This window comes from Dermacentor silvarum, chromosome 4 (assembly GCF_013339745.2).
Source record: "Dermacentor silvarum isolate Dsil-2018 chromosome 4, BIME_Dsil_1.4, whole genome shotgun sequence".
Taxonomy (NCBI): domain Eukaryota; kingdom Metazoa; phylum Arthropoda; class Arachnida; order Ixodida; family Ixodidae; genus Dermacentor; species Dermacentor silvarum.
The window spans coordinates 28,319,093-28,345,653 of NC_051157.2; the positions used below are offsets into that span (position 1 = coordinate 28,319,093).

General features: G+C 44.1%; 1 protein-coding gene across 1 annotated transcript in view; it reads right to left on the reverse strand.

Moving 5' to 3' along the window:
* Positions 1-26,561, reverse strand: part of LOC119449675 (cytochrome P450 3A14-like) — a 41,266-nt gene that overhangs the window by 11,152 nt on the left and 3,553 nt on the right. The window contains exons 3-10 of the mRNA XM_037712897.2: positions 24,201-24,297; positions 23,780-23,832; positions 22,716-22,812; positions 19,690-19,815; positions 15,613-15,850; positions 6,213-6,343; positions 1,248-1,332; positions 460-529 (exon numbers count right to left, since the gene is read on the reverse strand). Coding sequence (XP_037568825.1) covers positions 460-529; positions 1,248-1,332; positions 6,213-6,343; positions 15,613-15,850; positions 19,690-19,815; positions 22,716-22,812; positions 23,780-23,832; positions 24,201-24,297 — 897 coding nt within the window. The remainder of the gene's footprint in view (positions 1-459; positions 530-1,247; positions 1,333-6,212; positions 6,344-15,612; positions 15,851-19,689; positions 19,816-22,715; positions 22,813-23,779; positions 23,833-24,200; positions 24,298-26,561) is intronic.

The following is a 26,561-nucleotide window of genomic DNA, read 5'->3' on the forward strand; positions in this document are numbered from 1 at the left end:
AACTATTTGACGAAGAACATAATTGGTGAGGTAGAATCGTAATAGTAAAATGATAATCTAAAACTGTATTCGCAAAGCAGATGCGTTCTCTCAAGAAGTATGGCCAAGAAATCTTATGGTGCGTTTTCTTTTTCTGAGGATTTTCGTCTCATAAAAAGAAGCGCGACCAGAAATGAATTGGTAGACGTTATCAGTTGGTCGGCTAAACTTAAGAGAGTTGATACAGAAGTATGTCGACACAAAGCTAAGAAAAATGAGCAGTGCTAAGGTTTTGCGCTTTTTTTTTTTTTTGCAGAGGAAATCTCGTGACCGAAATGATTACGTGTGAACTACGCGACAAAAAAACAGTTCATGGTATCCTTACATGAAAAAAAAAGCGCGGAATAAGTTAAACCAAACGTTATTAAAAACGTGCGCGAAGCGCTAGAAAGATGAAATGCAAGAAACAATTATCGCTACCCTCCAACGAATAATGTAGCAGCATTGACAACCACTTCTTGCATAGTCAGTGGCCGCGTCCTGGAATCACCTACGCACCAAGAAAAGAATAAAATGTCATTAGCATCAGCGCCCGAAAAAACTTATATTTCATTAACGATCGAGTTAGCGGAGGTATGCTTTTGCATGTACGATACATGCGACAATAGACAACCGCGTATAGAGCAATTTAACTTGGAAGCAAAGCTATCCCGAGCTTCGCATGATTTTAGTGCTCTGCATGAAGTTCAGCTCGAATCGATTTCATTTCGTCATTTTTGCTGCCATGTGGCAATTCCAAAGTACAAACGGGCAGGCTGTCCATTAACAGGGATTATTTTCGCACCATGCTTGCTTTCCGCAAATCATTTACTAGTCTCCAGTTCAATGCAAAGTGATCATGTGTCTTGCAATAATTACACCGAATGACAACCAAAGCATATTTTTAAATATAGAAGTAATAAACATAATCGCCGTTGAGCGTTATTCAGACAACAATGCGCAGCAGTTTATGGAGTCTAGATAAAATGTTTACTGGAAGAATGTTGAAGAATAGTGACGTTGTCGCAAGTAATGTCTCACTTCGAATGTCATGCCAGTATTACAGTTAATGTGCGTTGAGTATGAAACACTTGCAAGCTTGCTGATTACATGAGAATGTAGATACATACTTTGGTTGTAAAACGTCAATGACATTACTGATCTGTTCAGATGACAATTTTTAGTGAAGGAAGTATTAACGATTGGAAGTGAGGAGGAATCAAAATTACCGTTTGGCACCGTGCTTGAGAGGCCACTCGGCTCTTCGGTGTATTCCGCGTCTAGAAGGTTTTGCAGCATGTCCGGTCTTCTATACTACTTTTGATAAACGGAAACATCCATGTGAGCGTCTTATAATATCGGGTCAAGCATAGGCATCGTCATATTTTATTTCATTGATTTATCATAAGGGCCCAAAATATTGGCGGAGACAACATAGCATGGATAACGTAGGATAATTCTTTAAAAAATGTCACAAACATGGCGGATATGTTGAACATAACTAGTATCATCATGAAACAACGAGAGACATGAAAGTATGACCAGAAAAAAAAAGGGAAGTTGACAATATAGCAGTAAACGAGGGTGGTTGTTTTTAGAGGCACGAAATTTTTAGATTTTCTGTTGCAGATTGCACAATTCTAACCCCTGAGCTAATTTACTCGATGAGGTGGCCATTACTTCAACGAGAAATCAAAATGCTTAATTGAGTGATTGGCATAGTTATCCTAATTAACTTTATAAGTAATTAATTTACGGCACATGTGTCCATGTACGAGTCGTAGCTATTCAGTTTGCAAGCCATATCGACTTCAAACGAAATTTGAGGATGGCACCGGTTTCGAGATGTGCACCGTCAAACATGCAGGTAAAAATGCACTGTTGTTCCACTTACCTTTTAAAGAAAAGGCCATTTTATTCATTGAAGCGTAAGAGTAACTGAAACGCCAATGTAGTTATCGGACGCTTTGAAAATTAACATTATCACGATATCATCTAGAGATGCTCAAGAGACGAGCCGCCGCGAGAAAGACGATATGAAGTGTGTCTGGGTTTTTGGCCCGAGCAAGGTGTCGGCCTGGCGGTTTGGTTCCAGTGTAAATATATTGTAAATAGCCTCTTTGGTGTGTGTCCTTCCACACGTAACATTCTGGTGGAGGATTGCGATCCCCGTCCTCGCCACGGAACTCCGAAGTGGTCGGTACATCGAGCTTGTCACCATGCCTCCCGGTGACGAGACCGCGTCTGCAACGGCTTCGGCTCGTCCGCCTGCTCCAATCGTCACGCTTTCCCAACATCGCGAGGCTGGTGTGTTCTCTGGCTTGGAGGGACAGGACGTTGACGAATGGATCAAGCTCTATCCTAGGTGGGACCTCTAGGTGGGACCCAACGATTATGCTCGCCAATGTCATCTTTTATCTCGGCGGCACCTCACGCGTGTGGCATCAAACGCACGAAGATGAGTTAACCAGTTGGGACAGTTTCAAAGAAAAGCTACGGGAAGAACTGTTCGGCGACCCCATTGGGCGCACGGTTGCCGTGAGAAAGGCTCTTGCGTCTCGTGTTCAAACATCTACGGAGCCCTACGTTTCATACATCCTCGACGTTTTGGCTCTATGCCGCAAAGCTGACTACACTACGTCTGAAGCATATAAAGTAACACATGTGCTAAAGAGCCTCGCCGACGACGCTTTCAATTTGCTTGTTTTCGGCAACGTCTCGACTATCGACGCCATCATAAAAGAATGCCGTCGCCTTGAACAGGTTAAGAGCCGCCGTATCACACACCACATCACGCGGCTACCAAACGCTGCTGCTACGTCGACATGTGAGGGTCGACCGCGTCAGACGACCACCTGTGACGACGTAACCCGTATAGTTCGCCGCGAGCTCGAGGCCACCTGTTCGCCAGCCTTCTCCGCGACGCCTCCCGATCCGCCTGCAACCACGATTGCAATGATTCAGGCCGTCGTACGACAGGAATTTGAGAACATGGGTATGAACTGCGTGTGTTCAACGACTCAACCCAGCTTTCACCAGTTCTCTAGCGGCCCTCCTCGGCCCCGGCAGTCCATTTCTGCTCCATACCGCAACCCGTCCGAATGGCGTGCCCCTGATGGCAAGCCGATCTGCTTCCACTGCTGTCGCATCGGCCACGTCGCTCGTCACTGCCGCAACCAATGGCCACCACCTGCTCGGACATACGCCGACGCTTATTCCCGTACCTTTCGACCTACTGTTCCCTATGCTACCCGCCATGAACCCACTGCCGCTGATGCCCCAGCTCCGAACCTTCGCTACAGCCGCTCGCCCTCACCTCGACGCCATCAGTCTCGTTCGCCCCAACCCCGCCGCTTTTTTCGCCGCCCATCGCCTCCCGGATCCAGCCGGAAAGCTAGCCACTGCAGCTTCTAGAGATGAAGCTGCGTTGTCGACCCTGCCCTGAAATCCTCTGCTCACGTTCCCTACGAACCAAAACCTTCTTGACGTTGACGCTGACGGCTATCCTGTCACTGCACTGATCGATACAGGGGCCCATATTTCAATTATGAGTGCTGCCTTCCAACGACTCAGAAAGCTCCTCACCCCAGCGTCGGCACGCCTCATCCGCGTTACGGATGGAGGTACTGCCCTTATCGTCGGCATGTGTACGGCACGTGTCAGCATCGCCGGCCGCCACACTCCTGTCCTCTTCACCGTGCTTGCTCATTGCCCCCACGACCTAATTCTCGGCCTCGATTTTCTCTCTGCGCATTCCGCTCTTATTGATTGCTCTGCCAGTACCCTTCGACTTGAGTTGCCGATTCTCGCAGAACCTCCTGATGCACCCCAGTGCCGCTTAGGCCCCACCGGCTTTATTCGCCTGCCACCAAAGTGATTAGCCTATACTGAACTGATGAACCACCAAACTGGTGTAGTCCTGAGAATTCGTTCCAAGTGGGTACGCCTTGCGAACTCATTGGCTACAATTCGGAAATTGAAATATGCGCCGTAAAGTAATTAAAAGTTAACTAGTATAAGTATGTTAATTATTCAATTGGGCTTTTTTTATTTCTCGTCTATGTAATGGCCGGCTCGTCGAGCTCAAAGGTTAGAATTGTGTTATCTGCCACAGACATTTTTCTAAAATTTGGTGCAGCTAAAAAGTAGACCTGGTATAATACTGAATTCATTGTCAAGTAGCCATACGTCGACACGAAAAGAGCCATATCGGCAAATTTTCTACCGTACATAGTTTTGTGGTATCCTTTTTTTTTTTTTGTCCTGTTTCGATAGCGTTTGTACATATAGATGTGAGAGATGTATCTGTTGTGAAATTTCTCGCAAAACCTGTGTGTAAAAATTGCGGCCTCGGTAGACTGAACGCAAGGTCAGAAATAAGTATAATGCCAGTTGGGTCACTATAAGTGCTGGCATATCCGAATTTTTTTTCGTGCTGTCGCGGCAATACGCTCGCTTTCCACTAGCTCTACCGAAGTTTCATTTCACGAAGGTTCACACATCTGTATATTCAAGTTTAGATTAGTTATTTTACTTGCTTACTTATTGTTTGATTCATGACAGAATACCCCATGCCCACGCAAGGACTTTTATCATTTACGGCGGCTAAGTCATGACACAAAACTGCTGCCAAGTCAAAGATTTATATGTGTTGATGCTTGACATCAAACGAAAAATATGCGCGTTTGTGAGTCCACATGAGCTTGCATTTTACGCTCTTTTTTATTAGTATACAATTAATATTCGGCATCGCTAATACGTTCGTTTCGCCAACAAAACGATCCACGTCGTAATTGTGAGAAACGTTTCTCTTTGCCATGCCTTTCAGCCGGATACAGTTTTGGAGATTCAGAATAATTATGATTCCTTCTGTTGTTAGTAGGGCCATTTATAATAAAGTTATTCACCGTTACGAGGCCTCATTCAAAGTAATAAAGTCTGATAAATATTGTCACGGGGCTCAAAACGACGAATAAATTTTGATGAAGTGCTCTATTTCGAGTGGAATAGAAGAGCCGTCGCGGACACTACGGCGCCCCCTTGTTTAATGTCTCGCCCTTGCGGCCGTTTACGATCTGCAAATATTAGCTTTAAATACACATTTGCTTCTAACAATGCAATCATGACGGTGAATTTGCTAAATCCACGCCATGGTTATCAGCTGGGCAGGCACACTCCCAGGGTCAAGTCTAATATACACGGTGTTTTAACAGCGAAGCTGTTTAAGCTATCCATAAAACCATGCTCGTCGACCGAAAAAAAAAAAGAAACATCGCTGAGCGATGAGTCACCTGGGTTGCCTAGCAACCATCTCGCGGAGCGACGTGTGCTTCGCCTCCTCTCCGTGCAGCCGGATGCCCGAACACCCGAAGAAGAAGCCGCTCATCTTGAAGCGCATCGCGCGGCCAAGCGAGAATCTGCGCGTCGGCGGCGAGCCGATTCGGAATACCGTGCCTAGCAGCACTTAGCATTTCCTAGCAAAACTTAGCCAAGCCTAGTAAATCCTGGAAGACGCTGGGTCGATCAACAGCTCCGCTGTTTGCACCACTAGCGCAAGATGCACCACTTGCACCATTAGCGCAAGATGCCGACGTTTTTTTTTTTTTAAAGGAAAAAAAAACGTGCAATATCTTTAAACGTCGCCTGTGGCAGATAGCACAACTCTAACTCTCTGTCTCTTTCTCCCTTCTTTCTCTTATCCTTCTCGCTTCCCGCCAGCGTATAGGGTAGCCAACCGGACTCGTGACTGGTTAACATCCTTACCTTCCCCTTATATCCCCTCCCCCTCTCTCTCTCTCTTGATCTAAATTACTCCATGAGGTGGCCATTAGTTCTACGAGAAATCAATATGCTTCGCTAAATAATTAGTATAATTACCCTAATAAACTTCCTAATTAATTCATTGACGGCCCATATTCCGAACTACGAATTATAGCTGGTGTGTTCGCAAGGCATATCCACTTGGTACCAATTCTCAGGACTGCATCAGTTTGGAGATATTAATTTTCATGGTGTCCGACGAAATGCGTTGGCGTTCCAATGAGGACAAGAAATCGGCTTCCAACACCCGTTTCCGCGCAACGAAAAAGTAGCTGCGTCGCCACTGTGATTTCAAGACTTTCTCCGATATCTGAATACCATAGAGCTCGGTTAATTAGGGCAGGGCATCATTTCCCGCAAAAGATAGGTATTACCGCAGGGTTTTTTCTTCTGATGTCCACTATTTTCTCTATTTCATCCGATAGCGCTTGAAAGGTGAATTCTCCAGCAGCATACGTGAGGAAGTAGAAAGGCTTCATAAGCGAGCCGAACATAGTTGTGCTCTCTGAAACAAAAGCAAGGAAAGCATGAATGTTTTATACTAAACAATGCTTATAATGGGCCGCGCATTTGCTGTATTCAGTTTCAGTTTATTATTCATTCAAGGAGAGTGTCCCAAAGTCAAACGACTGCAGCGGGACCCTCGGTTAACAAGAAGATTGGTACAAAATGATTAATTCATGCAGCAGTATAAAATTATGCAATCTACAAGTAAATAAATAGCGAACGTGGTAGTAGAAACGAACACATTCGATTCTATAGAAGGAGTCATAGATGTAAGTTAAATATTACGCACATTGTCAACCTAAATTGTACAAACCTATTTAAGAATGAAGTACACACTTTATTACAAAGTAAATTAAACAGGACAAAAGTTATACAAAATAAAATTTTAAGTTCATATTTAATGCACACAAAGATGATGATGATTTAAGTGCATATGGGAAGTCATTCCAAAATTTCATCTCCGAGAAGTAGGATGCCATTTTGCCATAGTTCGTGTTGCATTGAGGTAATAGAAAGTTGTGATTATGGGCAAACCTAGTGCTATTGGTATTGGTCAGCAACCTAGAGTCTATTAATTGATACCCGAGCTGTTTGTTAAGCAAGTTAAATAGAATGAGAAGTAAATGTAATTTAAACAAGCCAGATACAGGAAGAATAAAGTTAGCCTGAAAGAGCGGAGAAGCATTAGAGTAAAAAGAACTGTTGGTAATGATGCGAATGGCTTAGTTCTGAATGTGCTGTACTAACCAAGGGTGGCAGTTATATGTATTTCCCCATGAAGTAATGCCATATGTGATGTGACTATGTACGAAGGCAAAGTATAAAGACAATAAGGCATGAACAAAAAAATATGGACGAGATTTAATGAGAGTTCTTATACCAAAAGCAGTTTTTTGTTTAACACAAGCAATATGATTAGTAAACTTCAAGTTAGGGTCTAATTTTATGCCAAGAAAAAAATACAAATTTAGCCGCTGGGCTTAAATGATGGTCTATGGAAACTTGCGGTAGAGGAGGGAGAACTTTTTGAGGTGTTTTAAAAATCATGAACTGAGTTTTAAGGGGGTTTAAAATTTGCTTGTTCAAACGACACCATTGAACAACTTTGGTCTATTCGTTGTTCAGCTTAGTGATTAATGTTGTTAACAATTTATGTGACATGGAAGTGGTGGTGTCATTAGGGTAAAGGACAACTTTAGAAAGATTAATGCAATCAGGTAAATCATGAATGTAGATATGAAACAATAAAGGTCCAAGTATTGAGCCCTTGGTACTGCTTGATTAAAGACCTTAACGTTTGAATAAACGCCACCTATATCATTTATTTTCATTTATTTTCTCTCAAGGCAGAGGCATTACAGAGAGGAGTGGGTAGTGTAAACACACACACAAAAAAAAAAAAACACATTTTAGCAGCCTAGTGAGGTTACAAAAAGTGGTTAACAAGGGCTTGTTTGAATTCGTGCATATTTACGAGGGAAACAATGGAAGCGGGAAGGCGGTTCCAGTCGCTGCTTGTTGTGGGAATGAATGAATTGAAGTGCGTGTTCGTGCGGCAACATGGCACGTCAACTTTGAACTGATGATCGTTTCTGGAAGAAACGTACAATGGTGGTGACAGAAGAGAGTCTCTTAAAGTAGGATTACAATGATATATCTTATGAAATAGACATAGACGCGCGATTTTACGACGAAGTGACAGTTTAGGCAAATCGAGATTGTACTTCATTGAAGTGACACTTGCTGTATGCGAGTAGTTACATAAAATAAAACGTTCTGCCCGGTTCTGATTTGCTTCTATGCTGAGATTAAGTGAACTGACATGGGGATCCCAAATGGAAGATGCATATTCAAGCTTGGGCCTAACTAATGTTTTAAAAAGCAAAAGTTTTAAGTTGGTGGGAGCTAGACTAAATTTATGTTTTATATAACCAAGAGTACGGCCAGCATTACTTGTTATATGGTTCAGGTGAGTTTGCCAGGAGAGGTTCTCAGACATATAAATGCCAAGGTATTTGTAAGTGGAAACCTGAGTTAGGGGAACGCTATTAAGAGAGTATGTACATGATGTGTCGTGAGAAGTACATCCGAGTAACTCTCATTGCCTTACATTTATTAGTATTCAGTTTCATTAACCAGGTATCACACCATGCATCTATATTACTGAGGTCCGATTGAAGCGTTAGATTCAATCGCACTGCTATGCACTGCTACTGGTCCACGTATAACTTATTTTTTAATTACTTACTTGATCGCTAACAATCGTCACTGTCACTGTTGTTGAAAAGAAAAGTGTACAATCATTGCATTCTAGCGGTGCTAACATATGGGGCAGAAACTTGGAGGTTAACAAAGAAGCTCGAGACCAACTTAAGGACCGCACAAAGAGCGATGGAACGAAAAATGTTGGGCCTAACGTTAAGAGACAGGAAGAGAGCGGTGTGGATCAGAGAGCAAATGGAGATACTCGATATTCTAGTTGACATTAAGCGGAAAAAGTGGAGCTGGGCAGTCCATGTAATGCGTGGGATGGATAAGCGGTGGGCCATTAGAGTTACAGAATGGATACCAAGAGAAGGAAAGTGCAGTCGAGGATGGCAGAAAACTAGGTGGAGTGATGAAATTAGGAAATTCGCAGACGGATATTGGAATCAGCTCGCGTTCGCAGACGGATATTGGAATCAGCTCGTGACGCGTTCCGCCGGCAGTGGTGAAACAATTTTTTTTAAATTTCTAGTAAGACCTACAGACAGTAATTAACTTGTGCATATTCTGTGTACCGGTGACCCAATTCCTATTCATGAAAAAAAAGGCAACGTGTCTCATTGAAGAATAAACAAAATTGTGGTAGAACTCATGTCATGATGACATGGTAATGCTGATGTCGCGACACATCATATTTCCGAAGTCAAGTTCATTTAATTTCAGCGGTGATGATGCTTCGGATGCATGCGACATTCTCTGGTATCATCACAGTTTGCTATAACACTCGCTTTCCAAGGTCGTCCATGAGCACGGCGTCATGACGACGACTGCGTGACGACGGCGGCATGAGGAATAATGGGATGACGACTATAATGTGGGACGACGATGACGATACGACGACGTTACGACGACAACAGAAGGACGAAGCTAGAATGACGACGATTGCACGACAGCATGACAATGATAGTATCACAACAGATGTATGGCGGTCACTATCTGCCGACGAAGCAAGTCACGACGATGGCATGATAACGGCCGCATGATCACGATTGAGAGATGACGGCATGATTACGATAGAATGACGAAGAATGAACATCGTCGATGGGACTACGACGATGGTACGAAGGTGGACTACGAAGACAATGAGACGACGTCAGGTGACGATGGTAAAACGACAGCGTGACGACTACGGCACGGCGACAACGGTATGATGACGACTCTATAACGACGATGGCATGACAACGACGGTATAACACAAGTTAGATGACGATGTTAGAATGACTACGATGGAACGACCACGACGGAATCAAGACGATGGTCTGCCAACAAATGCGTTACGACGACGCACGAGGGCACAACAACAATATGAGGACAATGGGATGATGACGAGTGTATGAAGACAACGGCGTGACAACGATGACGTGGCGTGAATCGCATGACGAAGCTGGTGTGAAGAGAATGGGACGACCGCCACGGCATCAGGACGGTGGTGTGACAGCGAATGCATGACGACTGTATGACGACGGTGGCGTGACTAGAGTCGAATGACAAAGCTGGAGTGAGGACGATGTAACGACCACGACGGCATGACAACCACGAACACATACCTAGTGGTCCACGCTGTTAGACAACTTGGGCCGCTGAATCGGCGCAAAATGCGCGACGATGACGGCTATTAAGAGTAGAATGACAAAGCTGGAATGACAATGATGCAGCAACCAATTGACCTCGATAAATATACTCCTTTACAGACTTTAGATGCTGACTGGCGGTCCTGAATTCTTGTTCCATTGCGCGGCTATTGAACATTATCTTTGTCTTCTGCATATTCATCTTCAACCCCACTCTTACACTTTCTCGGTTAAGGTCCTCAATCATGTGTTGTAATTCGTCTCCATTGTTGCTGAATAGGACAATGTCATCTGCAAAGGGAAGGTTGCTCAGATATTCGCCGTTGATCCTCACGCCTGAGCCTTCCCAGTCCAAGAGCTTGAATACTTCTTCTAAGCATGCAATGAATAGCATTGGAGAGATTGTGTCTCCTTGCCTGACCCCTTTTTTGATAGGTGACTTTCTACTTTTCTTGTGGAGAACCAAGGAAGCTGTGGAATCTTGTAGATATTTGCGAAGATATTGACGTATACCTTCTGTACTCCTTGAATACGCAATGCCTCTATGACTGCCGGTATCTCTACTGAATCAAATGCCTTTTAATAATCTATGAAAGCCATATAGAGTGGTTGATTGTACTCCGCAGATTTCTCCATTATCTGTTCTTGCCATTTTCGCGGTTGCTTTGTTTTTTAATCTCCGTGTTAATTTGGTATTTTTAGGCCCTTCTGAATCAACTTTTTGTTTCTTTGGTGTATTTGCCTTGTACCGAGTCTCTTGTACCGTTACTCTAGTTTATTATTTTGTGCTGTATTTCTATTGATATGCCCCCTCAACCAGTGCTCTTCGGGGCCTGTGAGGAATAAATAAATAAATAAATAAATAAATAAATAAATAAATAAATAAATAAATAAATAAATAAATAAATAATAAATAAATAATAAATAATAAATAAATAAATAAATAAATAATAAATAAATAAATAAATAAATAAATAAATAAATAAATAAATAAATAAATAAATAAATAAATAAATAAATATGATACATCGTGGAATATCCGTTCGTGGAGCCAGCCTGTTCTCTTGCTTGATTAAAGTCAAGTGTTGTCCTGATTCTATTGGAAATTAGCTTGTAGAATATTTTACACAGTACTGAAAGCAACCTAATGGGCCTATAATTCTTTATATCTTTAACGTCTCTCTTCTTATAGATTAGTATAATCTTCGTATACTTCCAGCTCTTTGGTACACTTGAAGTCGTGAGGCATTGCGTATAAAGAGCCGCAAGCTTTTAAGGCATGATATCTCCACCATCTTTTATTAAATGGATTGTATATTCCATCTTCTCCAGCGGGTCTTTCCCTGGCCATGTCTTGAAAAGCCCTTCTAACTTCATCGCTAGTTATAGAAGGAGCCTCTGTATCCTGTTCATCACTACTTCGAATAAAATTAGCTTGGCTGCTCTGGGATCTCTACAGGTCAGTATAGAAATCTTCCGCTGCTTTTACTATGACATCAGAACCCTGCTTATCGTTCAGTGCAAATATCATTCCTTTTCCTATGCCAAGTTTTCTTCTCACTGATTTCATGAAGCGTCCATATTTTACTGCTTCCTCAATCTTTTCCACGGTATAATTTCGAATATCTCTTACTTTCTTCTTGATCAGTTTTCACAGTTCAGCAAATTCTATCTGATCTCTAGAGTTTGACACATTCATGCATGTCTTGTCGTTTCTTTAATAGGTCCATTGTTAATTGGGAGAGCTTACCTATTGGTTGCCTCCCACTTGAATTGCTGCTTCTGAGATGAGCCTAATTACGGTTTCATTCATTCCCTTTATGTTGTCTTCATCTTCCTGTCCTAAAGCTGCTTATTTGTTTGCGAGCACCAGCCTGAATTGGTCTGCTTTTACCCTTACTGCGTCTAGGTTGGCCTGTTTCTTCTTGACAAATTTCATTCTTTCTCTCTTGAAATTAAGAGAAATCCTAGACCTCACTAACTTATGGTCACTGCACTTTACCCTACCTAACACTTCTACATCCTGTGCTATGTTGGGATCGGCAGCGAGTATGAAATCTATTTCATTCCTTGTTTCTTCATTAGGGCTTTTCCAGGGCCACTTTCTGTTGCTGCGCTTCCTGAAGAAGGTATTCATTATTCGAATCCTATTCCTTTCCGCGAATTCTACCAACATATATCCTCTAGTGTTCCTAGGATCGATGTCGTAGTTGCCAATTCCTTGCTCACCAGCCTGCTTTTGCTCCACTTTTGCATTGAAGTCGCCCATGACTACAGTATACTGAGCTTGCACCTTTCTCATTGCTAAGTCAACATCTTCATAAAACTGTTCTATTTCTTCATCATCGTGACTCGAGGTTGTGGCGTAGGCTTGTACTACCTTCATTTTATACCTCTTATTCAGCTTTATTACGACGACTGATACCCTCTCATTAATGCTGTAGAGTTCATCAATGTTGCCCGCTTTGTCCTTATGGACTAGAAATCCTACCCCGAATTCTCTCTCATCTGGAAGACCTCTGTAGCAGAGGACGTGGCCATTAGTCAGCACTGTATAAGCCTCCCCGGTTCTTCTAACCACACTAAGGCCAATAATATCCCAGGCAATGCCTGATGATTCCTCAAATAGCCCTGGTGTGCCAGTTGAACCTTGCCATGTTCAGTTTCTAGTGGCGGCCCATCCGGACCCAGAGATTCTTAGCACCCTCTGCCGCGTCGCAGGTCTGACCGCCGCCTTGGTCAGGTGCTGCGCAGCTGCTGGGGACTGAGGGCCATGGGTTAATTGTATGAGTCATGAGGGAGGTAGTGGCCGAATACTGCACCAGGGAGGCCAATTCCTGTTCAGGTGAGGGAGTGACCTTGTTGACGCTTAGTGGACCTTCCTAGTTTGGTTGCACCTGGAGATAGTATAGCCGCACTAGCTCTCGGCGATGTCTTTTTTTTTTTTTTTTTTTGCCCGTGTGAGGCGCCACTCCGTGAATGAAAATGTAGTGGAATGGAGGAGTATTCGAACCTACGGCATTCAGATTAGAAGTCGGATGTTCTACCTCTGCTCCACGCCACCACCCCAGAGTAACATAACTGTCATGGAAATTTACAGCGGCATTATAGATTTTAACATTAGGTATCATGTTAAACTTGGTGCCACATGACAACTGGAGTTGCAGTTGCCTGTTGTTCGTTCGTCTAGTATATACTTTACATAATTCCAAGGCACCTCAAAAAGGTAGGGTGGGCACTAGAGTTATCTACGGTAACGTGCGCTGTTAAGTTTCAAGATGTCAAACTGATGTGTGCAAGTGTTCTTATTTATATTGTGTGTTATATTATTACACTAAGACAGACATAACACAGGTGTATTCAGCAGTGTTCTGGTGACAACGAGCAAGTACCTTTAAGACCGAATGAACATGGGGCAGAGACAGATACATTTATCATTAAAAACCTATGGGATAATGTGTGGTTACATGAAAAATTCACTGCAATAACATTACAGTATGGTAAACGTTAGAATGAGGAGCTAAATGAATCGAATATTTTGAGCCTCGTGCCCCTCTGATAAGCTCTGCAAACTTTGAAAAAATGTCGCACTTTCGTGCGCGGCCGCCGGGGCCGCCCGGAGTAGAACGCCCCTCACCCCCTTCCTGCCCCCTCCTCCCCCGGAGCGCTGCGCACGACGGAAGACAGCGCGCTTCCTTCCCGCTTCCTTCCCGCTTCCCTCCCTTGCGTGCGTGAGATTGCGCGGCGATCGCCGGCTCTGCCTCGCACGCTTTATCACCATTGGACTCTATACAGAACCTCACGGCGACGGCACCATTCCTCCTGGACTGTCCAGATAATTGCTAGCACAATAAAAAGACAGTTAAGTTATGGGATATCCCTTAACTTTGAACATCTGAGAATAATTTTCTATTGCCCAGGAAGAAAAACACTCCGCTGTTTTATGAAATACAGGCTAAACTATTTTCTGCCAGAACTCGTGTAATATTTGACGCCAGCTAAAGCTACGGATAAACACGTAAGTACCTCGTAGTTCAACTGATCATTTGGGGCAACGGAGACTGAAATTGCGTCAGCGTTACGAAACCAAGGTCGCGTAATCTATAACCACCTAGCAAATGTGCGAGTTCACGAGGCAGTTTGTACGTAAGAATGCTCCGAGTATAGTCGCTTCAAACAGCAAAAGTCAACAGCAAGCAAAACAGCAAACAGCAACAGCAAAACAGAAAACAGTGAAGAGTTGACGGAGAGTTAATATTATCACATCCGGTGTGCTAACTTGAACTTTACGTGAACAATGTGTTAGCACTGTTTAGGTTTTTACTTTGATATGTTTGCTTGTTTGTTTGTTTGTTTGTTGGTTTGTTTGTTTGTTTTGTAGTTACGCCCCAGTGCAGGCGATGACACAGGTAGCCTAAGCACTGGCGAGGACGAAGTTTAGAGGGCGCCCGGTAACTTTATGGCTTGCTTGTTTGGTTGCTTGAGCCGGCCAACCTTTAATATATATTGTTTTCCTAAGCAAAAAAAAAATGTTGCACTTTCACCCGAAAGGCGAAGCATCGATTATTATACGAAGTAAGTATATTTATTAGTTTCATCGGCCGTATAAACTTGCAAACATTCGCTGACTAACTAAATTAACAAGTACGGTGTCTAGCGCGCACAAGTAAGCATGCACACATCTCGCTCGATGACCGCGGAAACTCGCTGTAAAAACGCTGCAGTCAGTAAGCGCGGCAGCAGCGGCGAGCGTATTGACCTTCGTGCTGTCTCTCGCTTCAACGCGAACAAAACATCGAACGCACAGCGCATACGAAGCTACCGGCACGGGGCGTACTTTGTCCACATCGCAGATTGCTTTGAAGATGAGGCCCGCGCGTGCGCGCACTTGTCCAAGTAGCATATCACTGTCAAGATACAAAGATACGACGCCCCCGTGGCCGCGCCGTATGCAACAGCCGCCGGTGTTGATCACCCCCGCACTCCCTCATCACCCGCCATGCCCCGCGCGTGAAAGACGACGGCGTGCTTCCGCGCCACCTTTTTCCCTCGCACGCGCGAGATTGAGCCGCGGTCGTAGGCTGACCCTCCCAAGCTTTCACTCGCACATGCAGCGTACGGCACGCGGCGACGATGTTATCCTGTTTGAACTTTATACCCAACATCACGGCAACGGCAACGGCAACGGCAGAGATGCGCTTGGAGTGTCCACATAATTGCTATCACACTAAAAGGAGTAGCTTGTTTCACCCACGTTCCCAACATATACACAAGCGCTTCTGCGTGCGGACAGTGTGGTCTGTACACGACCCTCCACATTATTTTCATTCCCCTATAGTATCTTCCGCGCGGTGCATTCGTTACAGTCAAATATTTTGTACTGTGACAATCGCAGGAACTTGGCGAAACAAGCAGAAAGAAGTGCACTTACGTGCGATCACGTGCAGGGTTCCCGTCATAAGTCCCCTGAATGTTGCCTTGGCGACGGTTATGAGAGGGTGATCGGGCTTTCCGAAGAAGCGCTCCTCAAGGCCGAACAGACTTCGGGTGACGTACTCCATCGAGAGCTCCTCGTATTTTGCCATCATGTTTACTTCTTTTCCCGAGTCGGCGTGCTCGTCCAATAACTTCAAAAACATGTCGGCCTTTTCCTTAATACTGGGCATCAGCTGTGGGGCATTGCAGAAGTAAACAGCTGCGTATTAGCGAGACGCTTTCGCTCGCCGACAATGGCACGGAAAGAAAAAAGATGACTACGTCTGTGACCTTTTCTTGTGCCTACGTTATAACTTCGTAACCCGTAAAAAAACTAAGTTACTAGCCGTGGTAGCTCACTGCCTATGGCGTCGTGGTGTTGGCCACGAGGTCGCGGGTTTGACTCCCCGCCGCGGCAGCTGCATTTCGCTGTGGGAGAAGTCAAAAAACGCTCGGGCTCATTAAAAATTGCATGAGGTCAAAAATAATCCAAGCCCCCTCCCCTAACAACACCTCTCATTGCCCTATGGTGATGCCTTGGGATCACACACAAATAAATCGACCATGAGAACAGATTTATGGGTATTTTAACCATCCTCGAAATTTGGAATAAGCTTCAACCAAGTGCAGTATAACAGTACTTTCATTTCCATATGTTGCAGCGCACTTTCTTGCTGTATGTTCGTGCTAAAAAAAAGAATCTAAGAAAAAAGAGGCGGTAATATCTTTTAATGACCGCTTCTCAGAATTCTGAACATCATAGAGCATTTATTCGCATTTCTCTAGCTTTAAAAAGAAGACAAGCTTACCGCAGCGCATGCTTTCGGTGAGGTGTGTAACGAATGATTTGTTGGCTAGCCATAGGAAATATTTTACGTTCCGTAGGGGTCAAAAGTTTGCCGACTGCTGGATCTCACAAAAAGCGCACTTTTTTTTGCTGCCGCTGCTCGCAGCCTGGTATTCTGATTTCCAGCCTGCTCTATAGTACAGAGACCTGTTTTTGCCCCTTCACGCCGTTAAAAACAAAAAAAAAATATTAAAAAATCGGTCAGCCCTTCCACTGGGGTGGAGATGGAAGACCAGCGAAGCTGTACTATGGTGGGAATTATGTATTTCCAGTTATGATTATTAAGATGTGATGGTGTAATTGCTTATTGAAGTATTAAAGAATGAAAAATGTATATGATCCGGTGGTTTTCATTTATTTATTGACCACAGGAACAACGGCCTTATGGTCGCTACGGCAGACTGCCATAGGGTGTGCCGCAGCGAAAATAAATTCATTTTCACGTTCTTCATAAACTTCATAAATTCACGTTCTTCATAAACATGTCAGCAACGCTGCGCGCATTCCGTGCGAACGCGGGCAAAACGCCTCCGCCGTCAACAGTTGTGCGCGTTGTTTGTGTGACCGCACACAACCGCTGTCAAAACGCTGGCTATGTGACCAACGGCTAAACGCCGTTGTCGACACTGTTAAGGGAGAGGCGGGCGAGAGCCCAGAGAGAGTCGGCGGCACAGGTAACCACCATAGCACAGGCGGCAGAGGCCGGCAGGGCTGCGCGCATGCGCCGCAGGGGGAGAGCGGGCACGCACAGGCACAGTGTAGGGTGCCTCGATGCCCACCTCGCGCACCGCTCCCCTTCCAATAGGAAGTTGCGTTTGCTCTCCGCCGTGGGTTCGCTCCCTGTGAAAGCGCTCGTCCCTCGCCCTCGCGCGCTTTCACTTGCACATACAGCATACGGTCAATGAGTTTTTTTTTTTCTATTGTCATCGAAGAGCGAGCCCTTAACAGCTTGTTGGTCTACCGGTTCTGAACCATGCCACCAAGTCTATATACCGGTTCTGAACGATGTGGCCGACTTAGCTCACGCTACGTATATTCTGGCATAGCCGAGCTAAGCCACTGCTAATTTTTTGACTAAGAGAACGGTCTCCATTCCTGTCGGTTTAAAGTTGCCCGCAGAGGGAGCTCGGCGTTTTATGTCATAGTGAAGACAGAAACGCAATAGGTGCCAGAGCATGCACACAGCAGCTCGGCAGGAATGCTGGTGACCTTAGAGTACGCGTGCACACAATGCTCACGCCAGTAGCGTACGGTGGAGCGCTGGCCTGGCTGCGCCACCAAGCCAATTGAGCGAAGCGTTGATGGTTGTTCTCCTTCGCTTCGTCGTTTTGGCATCCAAAGCGCACTACGCGTCTCTGAAGGCCCTCGAACCCTCCACGCGCGAGCGGCGTACGCGCCGTCGTTAGAGGTACATCACAGCGGCGGCGGCGGCGCCAACGGCGAAGGCACCTCGTGTGCCCGTGTGATTGTTTTCACAATGATATATGTCGTGCGTTTACCGCTGCGCTGCTATTGGTGAAATTTCGCAGCAGATTGTAACTTGTTTTTGGACCGTTGAGCATAATGCACGGCACTGTTTTACTTGCCTGGCATGTCAAGAAAACACTGCGAATTTGCCTTCTTCTGCGACCATCTTGGTGCTTACATCGCCCCCCCCCCCCCCCCATCTATTATTAGATAGTAACCAGTCTTGAAGGCCTTACTGCAGATGGTGGAAGAGACCAGGTAACGTTATAGCCGCCATGTTTGCGGCGTCAATCGCTGCGAGAATCGCTGACGAAAGCCAACTTAGCGTATGTTTCTTTAAAACCACGCAAACAACACTGCCAAGTGTTATATTAACAATCCAGAGCACAAAATGCGATCTTGCTGTGAAATTTGGGCAAGAACAGATCAGCGGTAAGCGGAGGAGGAGGAGGAATAAACTTTATTTACAGAAATGAGCAGACGGTAAAATCGTCCGAGGGGGGCGGCGTCCCTAGTCCAGGATGCCGAAAGTATTTTTTTTTATAACCTGAAGCGAGAAAACGCAGGTATCTGTAACTGCGGGCAAGATAGTGTTGTAGTGCTTTTCTGGCTACGTTCACAAGCTGCTTTAAAATTCACGTTTTTTTCTCAGACTCCGCGGGCCGTAATATTTTGTCGCTGACTGTACGTACGTTGGACTGAATAAGCCATTGATTTTGTCATAGTGTATAAGAAAACCATGCAAGTCGTAATACATCTTAAGATATATAGCAGATCACATGCACTCTGGGAATCGATGTTATGCGAAGCATTTCGCAGGCAGCTGCCTATCCAGCATCTTTTTAGCTTCTGCAAAGCGTCACCAGACGGGCGAACATGTTTGTCTAAGGCGAGGGATTGTGTGTGCGATGTGTGCAAGTGTGACAAGCACAATGCTTGTCAAGGGAAGTGTCGTAGTGAGAGGTGTATGCGACGTTAATCTAAGTACACTCAGGCATTCAATAACTATTTTCTGACAGTGGAACGCACCCAGTCTGCAGGATTGGCCAGGAATGGGCACATACCTAGTGCGCCAAGAACGAGGTAGCCCAAAAATCAAATAATTCATTTATTTTTTTTAATTATGGGGTTTTACGTGCCAAAACCATGATCTGATTATGAGGCACGCCGTAGTGAGGGACTCCGGAAATTTGGACCACCTGGGGTTCTTTAACGTGCACCTAAATCTAAGTACACGGGTGTTTTCGCATTTCGCCCCCAATTCAGTTATCATCGTGCGGTATTCTATAACGTGCTTTGTGAGCTTTAGGCACACCTACAAGCCGAAGTTATATGTGCATACAGGTTTTATGTCGTAATTTAGCGTTTTTATAGGCATAACAATGTGTCTCTCAGTGGCATTAAATTCGTCGGTCACAAAAGCCGGAGCATCCGGCCGCGCATACCAGAATGCTGTAGTCTAAATTTAGGAAATTAGATAAGGTGTTGAATATCATACGCTGTTCTATTCGGCGGTCTGTGAACTGATAATATATGTTCAGGTTTTCATATCATGATTAATTGTTTCATTACGCATAACATAGTGGAGCTGCCTCGCACTACTCAGTAGGTTGGAATTCAACCATACTATCCGGCTCATCGTACGACGAATCGAATCCTATGATGTTTCGCGTTGAAAATCTCGCTACAATTTCAGCCTTGAGAAAAAAGGGCTCTTACCAGCTTGAGCTTCGCTGTGGAGAAACCGTAGGCCAAGGAACTTCGGAGGCTTTTCCAGCGAGGTGCTCTTTCGTGCATTATGGATCGGCCCAAGATTGGATGCTTCGAGTCCGTGGGCATATTGATCTGCGTGAGAAAGGTGTCACACATAAGAAAGCCACGGTTCCTGTGCACATATTTGTGCCAGAAGCCTGAAAATTATTTCTTATGACGATTGCTGCAAGAGCTCCATTGCCAGGGAGGCCCACTCGGCGCAATCACCTACACAGATCCCACTGTCTGCCCTACACAGCTCTTGTCTCGCACATCGACGCAAGTTTCTTGTTGGACCAATCCCGATAACCAGTACGCTCATTATTTCGACATTGACCCGCAGTGCGCCAACAGACAGCATGCCCCCGGGAACTCGACAAGCACGTTGAGGTTGTCATCCCCTGAATGCACCGCTGTTCTACTTACGCTGTTATACTTTGACCTTCTGCCACCACTGTGCTTGACTTATTTGGTTATTCCTAGTTGTTATTTCTTTATTATTTGGCAATTATTTATTATCTTATCATCTTCGTGCAATTGAAACACCCCATCTAATGCAGCCATTAAACTCTCTCTCGAACAGTAGCGGAGCAAATCACGGGCTCTCTCAACACGTAGTAGGTGAACGAGCGGGATATTGGCGTGTATGCGTATAGAAGCACAAGCTATGAAATAACCCCGTGCATGCTATTCTTTAGAAAATCTGATTATAGGCAGCGCGAAATTCGCCGTAACAAGGAGCAACCGGAGTCCCTGCCAATGTCGCGCTGCCTGTAACCATGGTAGCATACCAACTAGCCGAAACTAAAAAAAAAAATTGCTTAGTTTTTGATCTTTAGACACATTCTCCCTGATCCGGGGATCGAGCCTGACAACACAGCCTATTCCGCAGTGTCACAGTATAACTGAACTAAAAGGGGGCTAGCACTCGGAGGCACATTATAACCCTGTCACTCTGTCCACTATAAACTCCTATTTAACTCGTTCTTTGTTACCTTGAGGAATATGCGGTCAATCTCATACAGTCGCCCTTCCGCTAAGGGTGATTATTGGAGCTCACGGAGAACAGAGTTCGGCAATCTCATTTCGATGACTGATAGGAGTGCATTTGTTCCCAGAGTTACTAAGATGTAACTAAAGAAATGTAAAGGTTGTTTGTATTCTCTTGCTACATTTTTGGCGACGTCAAGAAAACAGCAAGAACAGCGAAAATCAAAGGCTGCACAACGTGGCGCGCAATAGAAACGATAAGCGCAAGGTTGCCAGCGTCACTATGCTGAGCGAGTACACTTTACTTTTTGCAGAAGTTGCGAACTTTCGGCGTGAGTTTCTATATTTTGTTTTGTATAAACTAGCCACAACAATGACTAAAATAGTTGCAGACGTAACCAGAGCAGAAACTTTTTTCCTAAAAACTAAACAGAGCGTAACGCAAGCCTTTGTTGGCTTATGTTAAAAGCTCGTTAGCGGCCATGTGAAGTGTGTCACAACTTCCTTCAGGTCTAACTCTTTTAAGAAGTCTGGCGCTCTGTTATAAAAAGGTAGTCATGTGACAGACCTTTTAATCAGCAACTCAAAACTCAGTAACTATCAATAAACAAATTAGAGTTGTCCACCACCACGGCATGCCTGATTATTTTCGCAGTCCAATGCCACCTGACAAGTGACAGGAATGGTGTCAGTGTGATCTATTAAGTTTTCGGACGTGCTTTTTGCAACATTATGGTTCCCGCAAATAGCCCGCTGTTTTACAATGTTTTATCTTTTCTTCACAAGGGTCTTCATTTCTTGTCAATGTGGAATATATTTTCAACCTCACTGTTCATACTTTTGGAGGAAAATGGCGTGGTAGCTCTGTTCTTACACTATAGTGAAACGAAGTTATTTCGCTGGCTCTACAGCAACGTTGAATGCTCGTGTTTACGTGGCGCCGTATTTTGTGACGATTCTTTCAATTTTCTATTCATATACTCTGTTGGCCTTCATCGCTGGTCCGACGAAAAAAATCATGCTCATACTACACGGAAACGATGACAAAGGAATGCAATCGGTGAAAATTAGTTCTTACGCATGCGGCCACTGAATGTATGTAGAGCCCCACTATGGGGCTCACACCTCTCATTACCGTAATAAAGGCTTTTCACCACCACCACCACCACCATCCAGAATGTAAATATAATTTCATCTTAGGTCACTTTTCTTCCAGCACCGTTCAGGCGTTAAAGAAAGAAGTGGTAGGCACAAAAATTACACATGTATAAGTAGCGAGTTGTTTAGTAATAAGTGATTACAAATTGCAGACTTTAACATTGTAGCATCTTCAATGGAGACTATGAAAGCGGGTGGGGTATTCTAGTGCAGGCGAATGCAGGGGATAAATGATTCGGAAGACAGATTCCTTCTATGATTACCGCGCAATGACACATAGGTGTCGATGTTAAAAAATACAAGATTAACCATCGAGAGTGCGTGAGCAGTTCGGAAGTTGAAGTGCTGGTTTTCGTTTGAGGAAACAAAAATTCATTGTTCAACTCCATGGCGAACTCGGGTAACCATTAGAATATCGTTCTAACGTATTGTTACCACATGAAATCTTAGCTCCGAAGAATAAAACATTATTATTATTATTATTATTATTATTATTATTATTATTATTATTATTATTATTATTATTATTATTATTATTATTATTATTATTATTATTATTATTATTATTATTATTATGTTTGTTCTTGTATTATTATTATTATCTTTAGTAGTAGTAGTAGTAGTAGTTGTAGTAGTATTGGAAAGGTGTTTTCGTAGTTCCTCTTCCCATCGCCTTCTTCTACTTCTACGCATCAAAAGATTAATGCACATATGAGCTGCCTCTCGTTCTCGCGTAGAAGAAATGGCGGATAATATTTTGAGCGTTTCTTTAAGCATTTAGTGAAGAAAAGTTTCTCTCCGACAAGCCACTAAATTATTATAGAAGTAGTACTCTCGCAACTCACACCACGGTTCACGAAATTCTTGAAGTTTCGGACGCAGATGTACTCGGCGAAGTCAGGGTCTTTCAGCGCCACAAATGGCACGTCACCGTTGTAGTACCTAGGAGTTTGTGGAGAGAAAAGTTAAAACGCGGTTACGCAATATTTAGGCAGCCTAAAGCGTCGAGCAGTTGCTTCCTTTTTAGTAACTGCCTCGTGTTACCTTTTGTTCGGGGCGTAACACTTTCTAAATATTATTTCGCACTGCTTGTGCCGCGTCAGTATTCGCTTGACGAGGCTTTTAGCGGCCAGCGGTTGGAAAGACACTACGATCCTCTTCCAGATGTCTGCCTTTAACTAATGTTGGTTTCTTTCAATGTTATTAAAGCGCAACTTTATATGCCTGACCCCCTGCCAACTTAATCATTTGGACCAATTTGGGAAGACCGCAAAATAGGTGCTAATAAGAACAATCGACGGCAATGAATTCGTCGAATAATACCAACCTTGCGTCTCAGATATCGTCTGCTGCAAAATGGCGATGCTTGCTGACTTTCCTTGAAGATTAAAAATAATTATTCGCCCTAAAACGTAGCTGCGGGAAAAACATCAGTTTGTCTAGGTAGCTAAGCGACACTCGGTTGCTTAGCTACTTAAGAAGCCAAGCTAGGGAGCCTACATGCAAGCACTGTTTTGGCATGTTGGTTCCCTAAGCCAAGCGGACGCGCCCTCAAGCTCCGCCCAATCAGCTTGATAACGGTGCGAGGGGAGCCTTCTAACGTTCCACTGCTAGCATGAGCAGTGATGGGTGCGCGAGCACTATCGTTCCCTCTAAGCGCTTTTGGGCAAATGCATCTGTCTGGGCGAATCGGAGTGTAAACGCTTTGTTGAAACTCTTTATAGTGCTGTAGAATAAAAGAGTCCCGTCTGCGACTAGGTTGCTTTCAAACGATCAGTTATTCTCCAGTTCGTGCTGTTGACTTGGGTAAGAACAGTGTGATCGCACCATTAGATGCATTTTTTGTCGTAATCAATAACTATTATATAGCAAGATAATTGTAAAGCAGTTTCAATAAGGTGCACAGTACCCGAACACATCGCCATACTGTCGGAACCATTTCTCCAGGACCTTATAGTGAGGCTGCAAGAAAAGAGAAATATGGCGCCAGACTTCATTGATCGTTGATTCTCCTAACTCAGAAACTGCCAACAGTGCTTGTCAGCCCCCGACAACGGAATACGCTTCAAGATCTCTACGCGAGTTTAAGAAGAACGCCCCCCCCCCCCCTCCTTATCTCCTCCGGTACATCATAAATACATTAAGACAATAAATCTGAAAAATGCTGCATCTATTATACTCCTGCAAACTCCCGGTCATCCCTGGAAAGTTCCTCCGAAATTTGAAGAATCATGTTGTTTGCATGTAGCGGAAAGCGCACGATCTGCACAGCGCCATTCATTTGCAAGCAGGACATGCAAGACGTTCATAACGAATTTTGCAGGACTTACCATTGACTGGTATTCTCGTATGTTCCCCCAAATGATGTTTGGCTTCGGGCCCGGTATGCCGAGCTTCTCGAAGTAGGAAAAGTGACGCCGCCGCCATCTGAATGAAAACCGAACACGCAATTTACAGAGGGAACATTCCGGCTCCGCAGTACCTGAATTAATTACTTGTTGGCTTTAACGCCGCAAAGCAACACCTCCGCAATGAGAAACGCCCTAGTAAAGTGATCCAAATTGTGACCTCTTCGGGGAAATTTACTTGCACCTGAAACTAAGAACGAGAATGTTTTTTTGTGTTTTGTCCCCACTGGAATGGCGGCTGCCGGGCCACTGGTGAAGCCTGCACCGCCTCCATGACCATTAAATCACCGCGGTGGAAAACCCACTTTCTTTATTATTGCAATATCAATTATATGGACACGCCAGCCTAAGTCCAATGGCGATAATATCGTCGCAGTGCGCTGTATATACGGTATGCGCGAGTAAAAGCGTGCGAGGGTGAGCCGACGATGGTGGCTCGATCTCGCGCGCGCACAGGAGGAAAGCAGGGAGGAAGAGCGCCGTATTCCGTCGCACGAAATGCGCCGGGGGGAGGGGGGGGGGGAGGGGGCGTTCTACTCAAACGGCGGCTGCTTATGGCGCAGCCGCGCGGGCCCTATCTTGAAAGCGATCCACGGTGGGGACAGAGTACGCCGAGTGCAATTCCGAAATCCGAAAAGACGAAAATGAGAACGTTATGAGGGTCCTCTCAAAGATCGGAGAGACCATTAAAGTGTCCCTTCAAGAATCTGACATAGAAGCATTTCATCACGTTCCCACCTGCAATCCTGGTCGAAGCAGTATTGTAGTTGAGTTTAAGTCTAGGATAGAGCGAGACCTGATGCTACAGAAATCAAAGAAAATGCGCATCCGTAACAATGATATCGTACTTTCAAGCGTTGCGCAAATCTACATAAATCAGCAGCTCTGCCCTATTCTGAAGCGCTTGCTTGGCATGGAGGTGAAGCGAAAGCATGCGAAGTATTGGAAATGGGAAAATATTCGCGCAGTATTCTGACGAGTCCAATGCTATATAGATCGCTCATGAAGATAACCTTGAAAAATTTACTAACAGAAACTTTCAGCGTTGCACAGCCACCAAAGTAAAATAGTCAAAATGAACTATCATAACATCGCTCTACCACATGATGTTCCTCCCCAGACTCAATTGCAGAACTTTGTTTTTCACTTGAATGCGTGTCCGTTCTGAATAAAAATAGCGACAAAACATGCTGGGAAACTATCGCCCAATATTGATTATACCTGTATTTGCTAAAGGTTTTGCGAAAATCTAGCATTCCCGGTTATCACATTTTTTCAAGAAATCGGACTTCATCAGTGACGCCCAGTTCTGTTTCCGGAAAGGAAGGTTTACGGAGTTAGCTTTGTTAAGGCTCAAAGAAGTCATTTTAGAATTAACATTGAAAAGAAGCTCTGTACATTAGATTTGTTCATGCATTTCGCTAAAGCCTTTGATTCCCTCGACCATAATATTCTATTGCATAAGTTAGAAATGTGTGGTGTTTGGGGCACTCCTCTGGCATTAGTTAAATAATATTTAACAAATAGATCACAATGCGTTTGTCTGGGAAACTATCGCTCATCTTCATTGCCGATTAGTAGAGGTGTCCCGCAGAGAAGCGTATATAGGTCCCCTTCTTGTTAACGCCTATATAAATGACTTGTAAACACCGACCAAACAGTGCAAGTTTATTATACGTGCTGATGATTCCACAGTTTTGCTGTCTCGCGAAGATTCACATGACTTGGCAGAAAGGTAAAATCGATTATTAAGTAACATCAAATCATGGTCACTGTCAAATCAAACTTAAGATGAATCCTGGGAAAACAAAGGTTATCATTTTCAGAACTAGAAACAAGACACTCAACATTAAACGAGGCATTATGTGCGCAGAACATAAAATCGGCATTGTGTCGATGAACACAAGACCCCTGTTGTAACATTTTCATCACATGTAAGTTGCAATTTTCACATAAATAATTCATTTAAGAAACGTTCTTAAGAAACGTTCTAAGAAACATACACATTTAGACAAACCTATGGCATATATATTACGTGCAATATTTCTGAGCTACTCATTTGTTTAATAATTCAATTATCTATTAAAATGTGGTCTTCATTCGCAAAGGACTGTGTGTTGCAAAATAGGTTACTCTGGGATCTGATGCTCTGTGTATTGTTATTCTATTCTTGTTACTTCCTATCGGTATTACTGGTGTTATTTCATGTTATTGCACTTAGTTCTTGTATTAGTGGTGTTGATATTTCTTTCTGTCAGTAAAATTAGTGTGTTACATATTGTT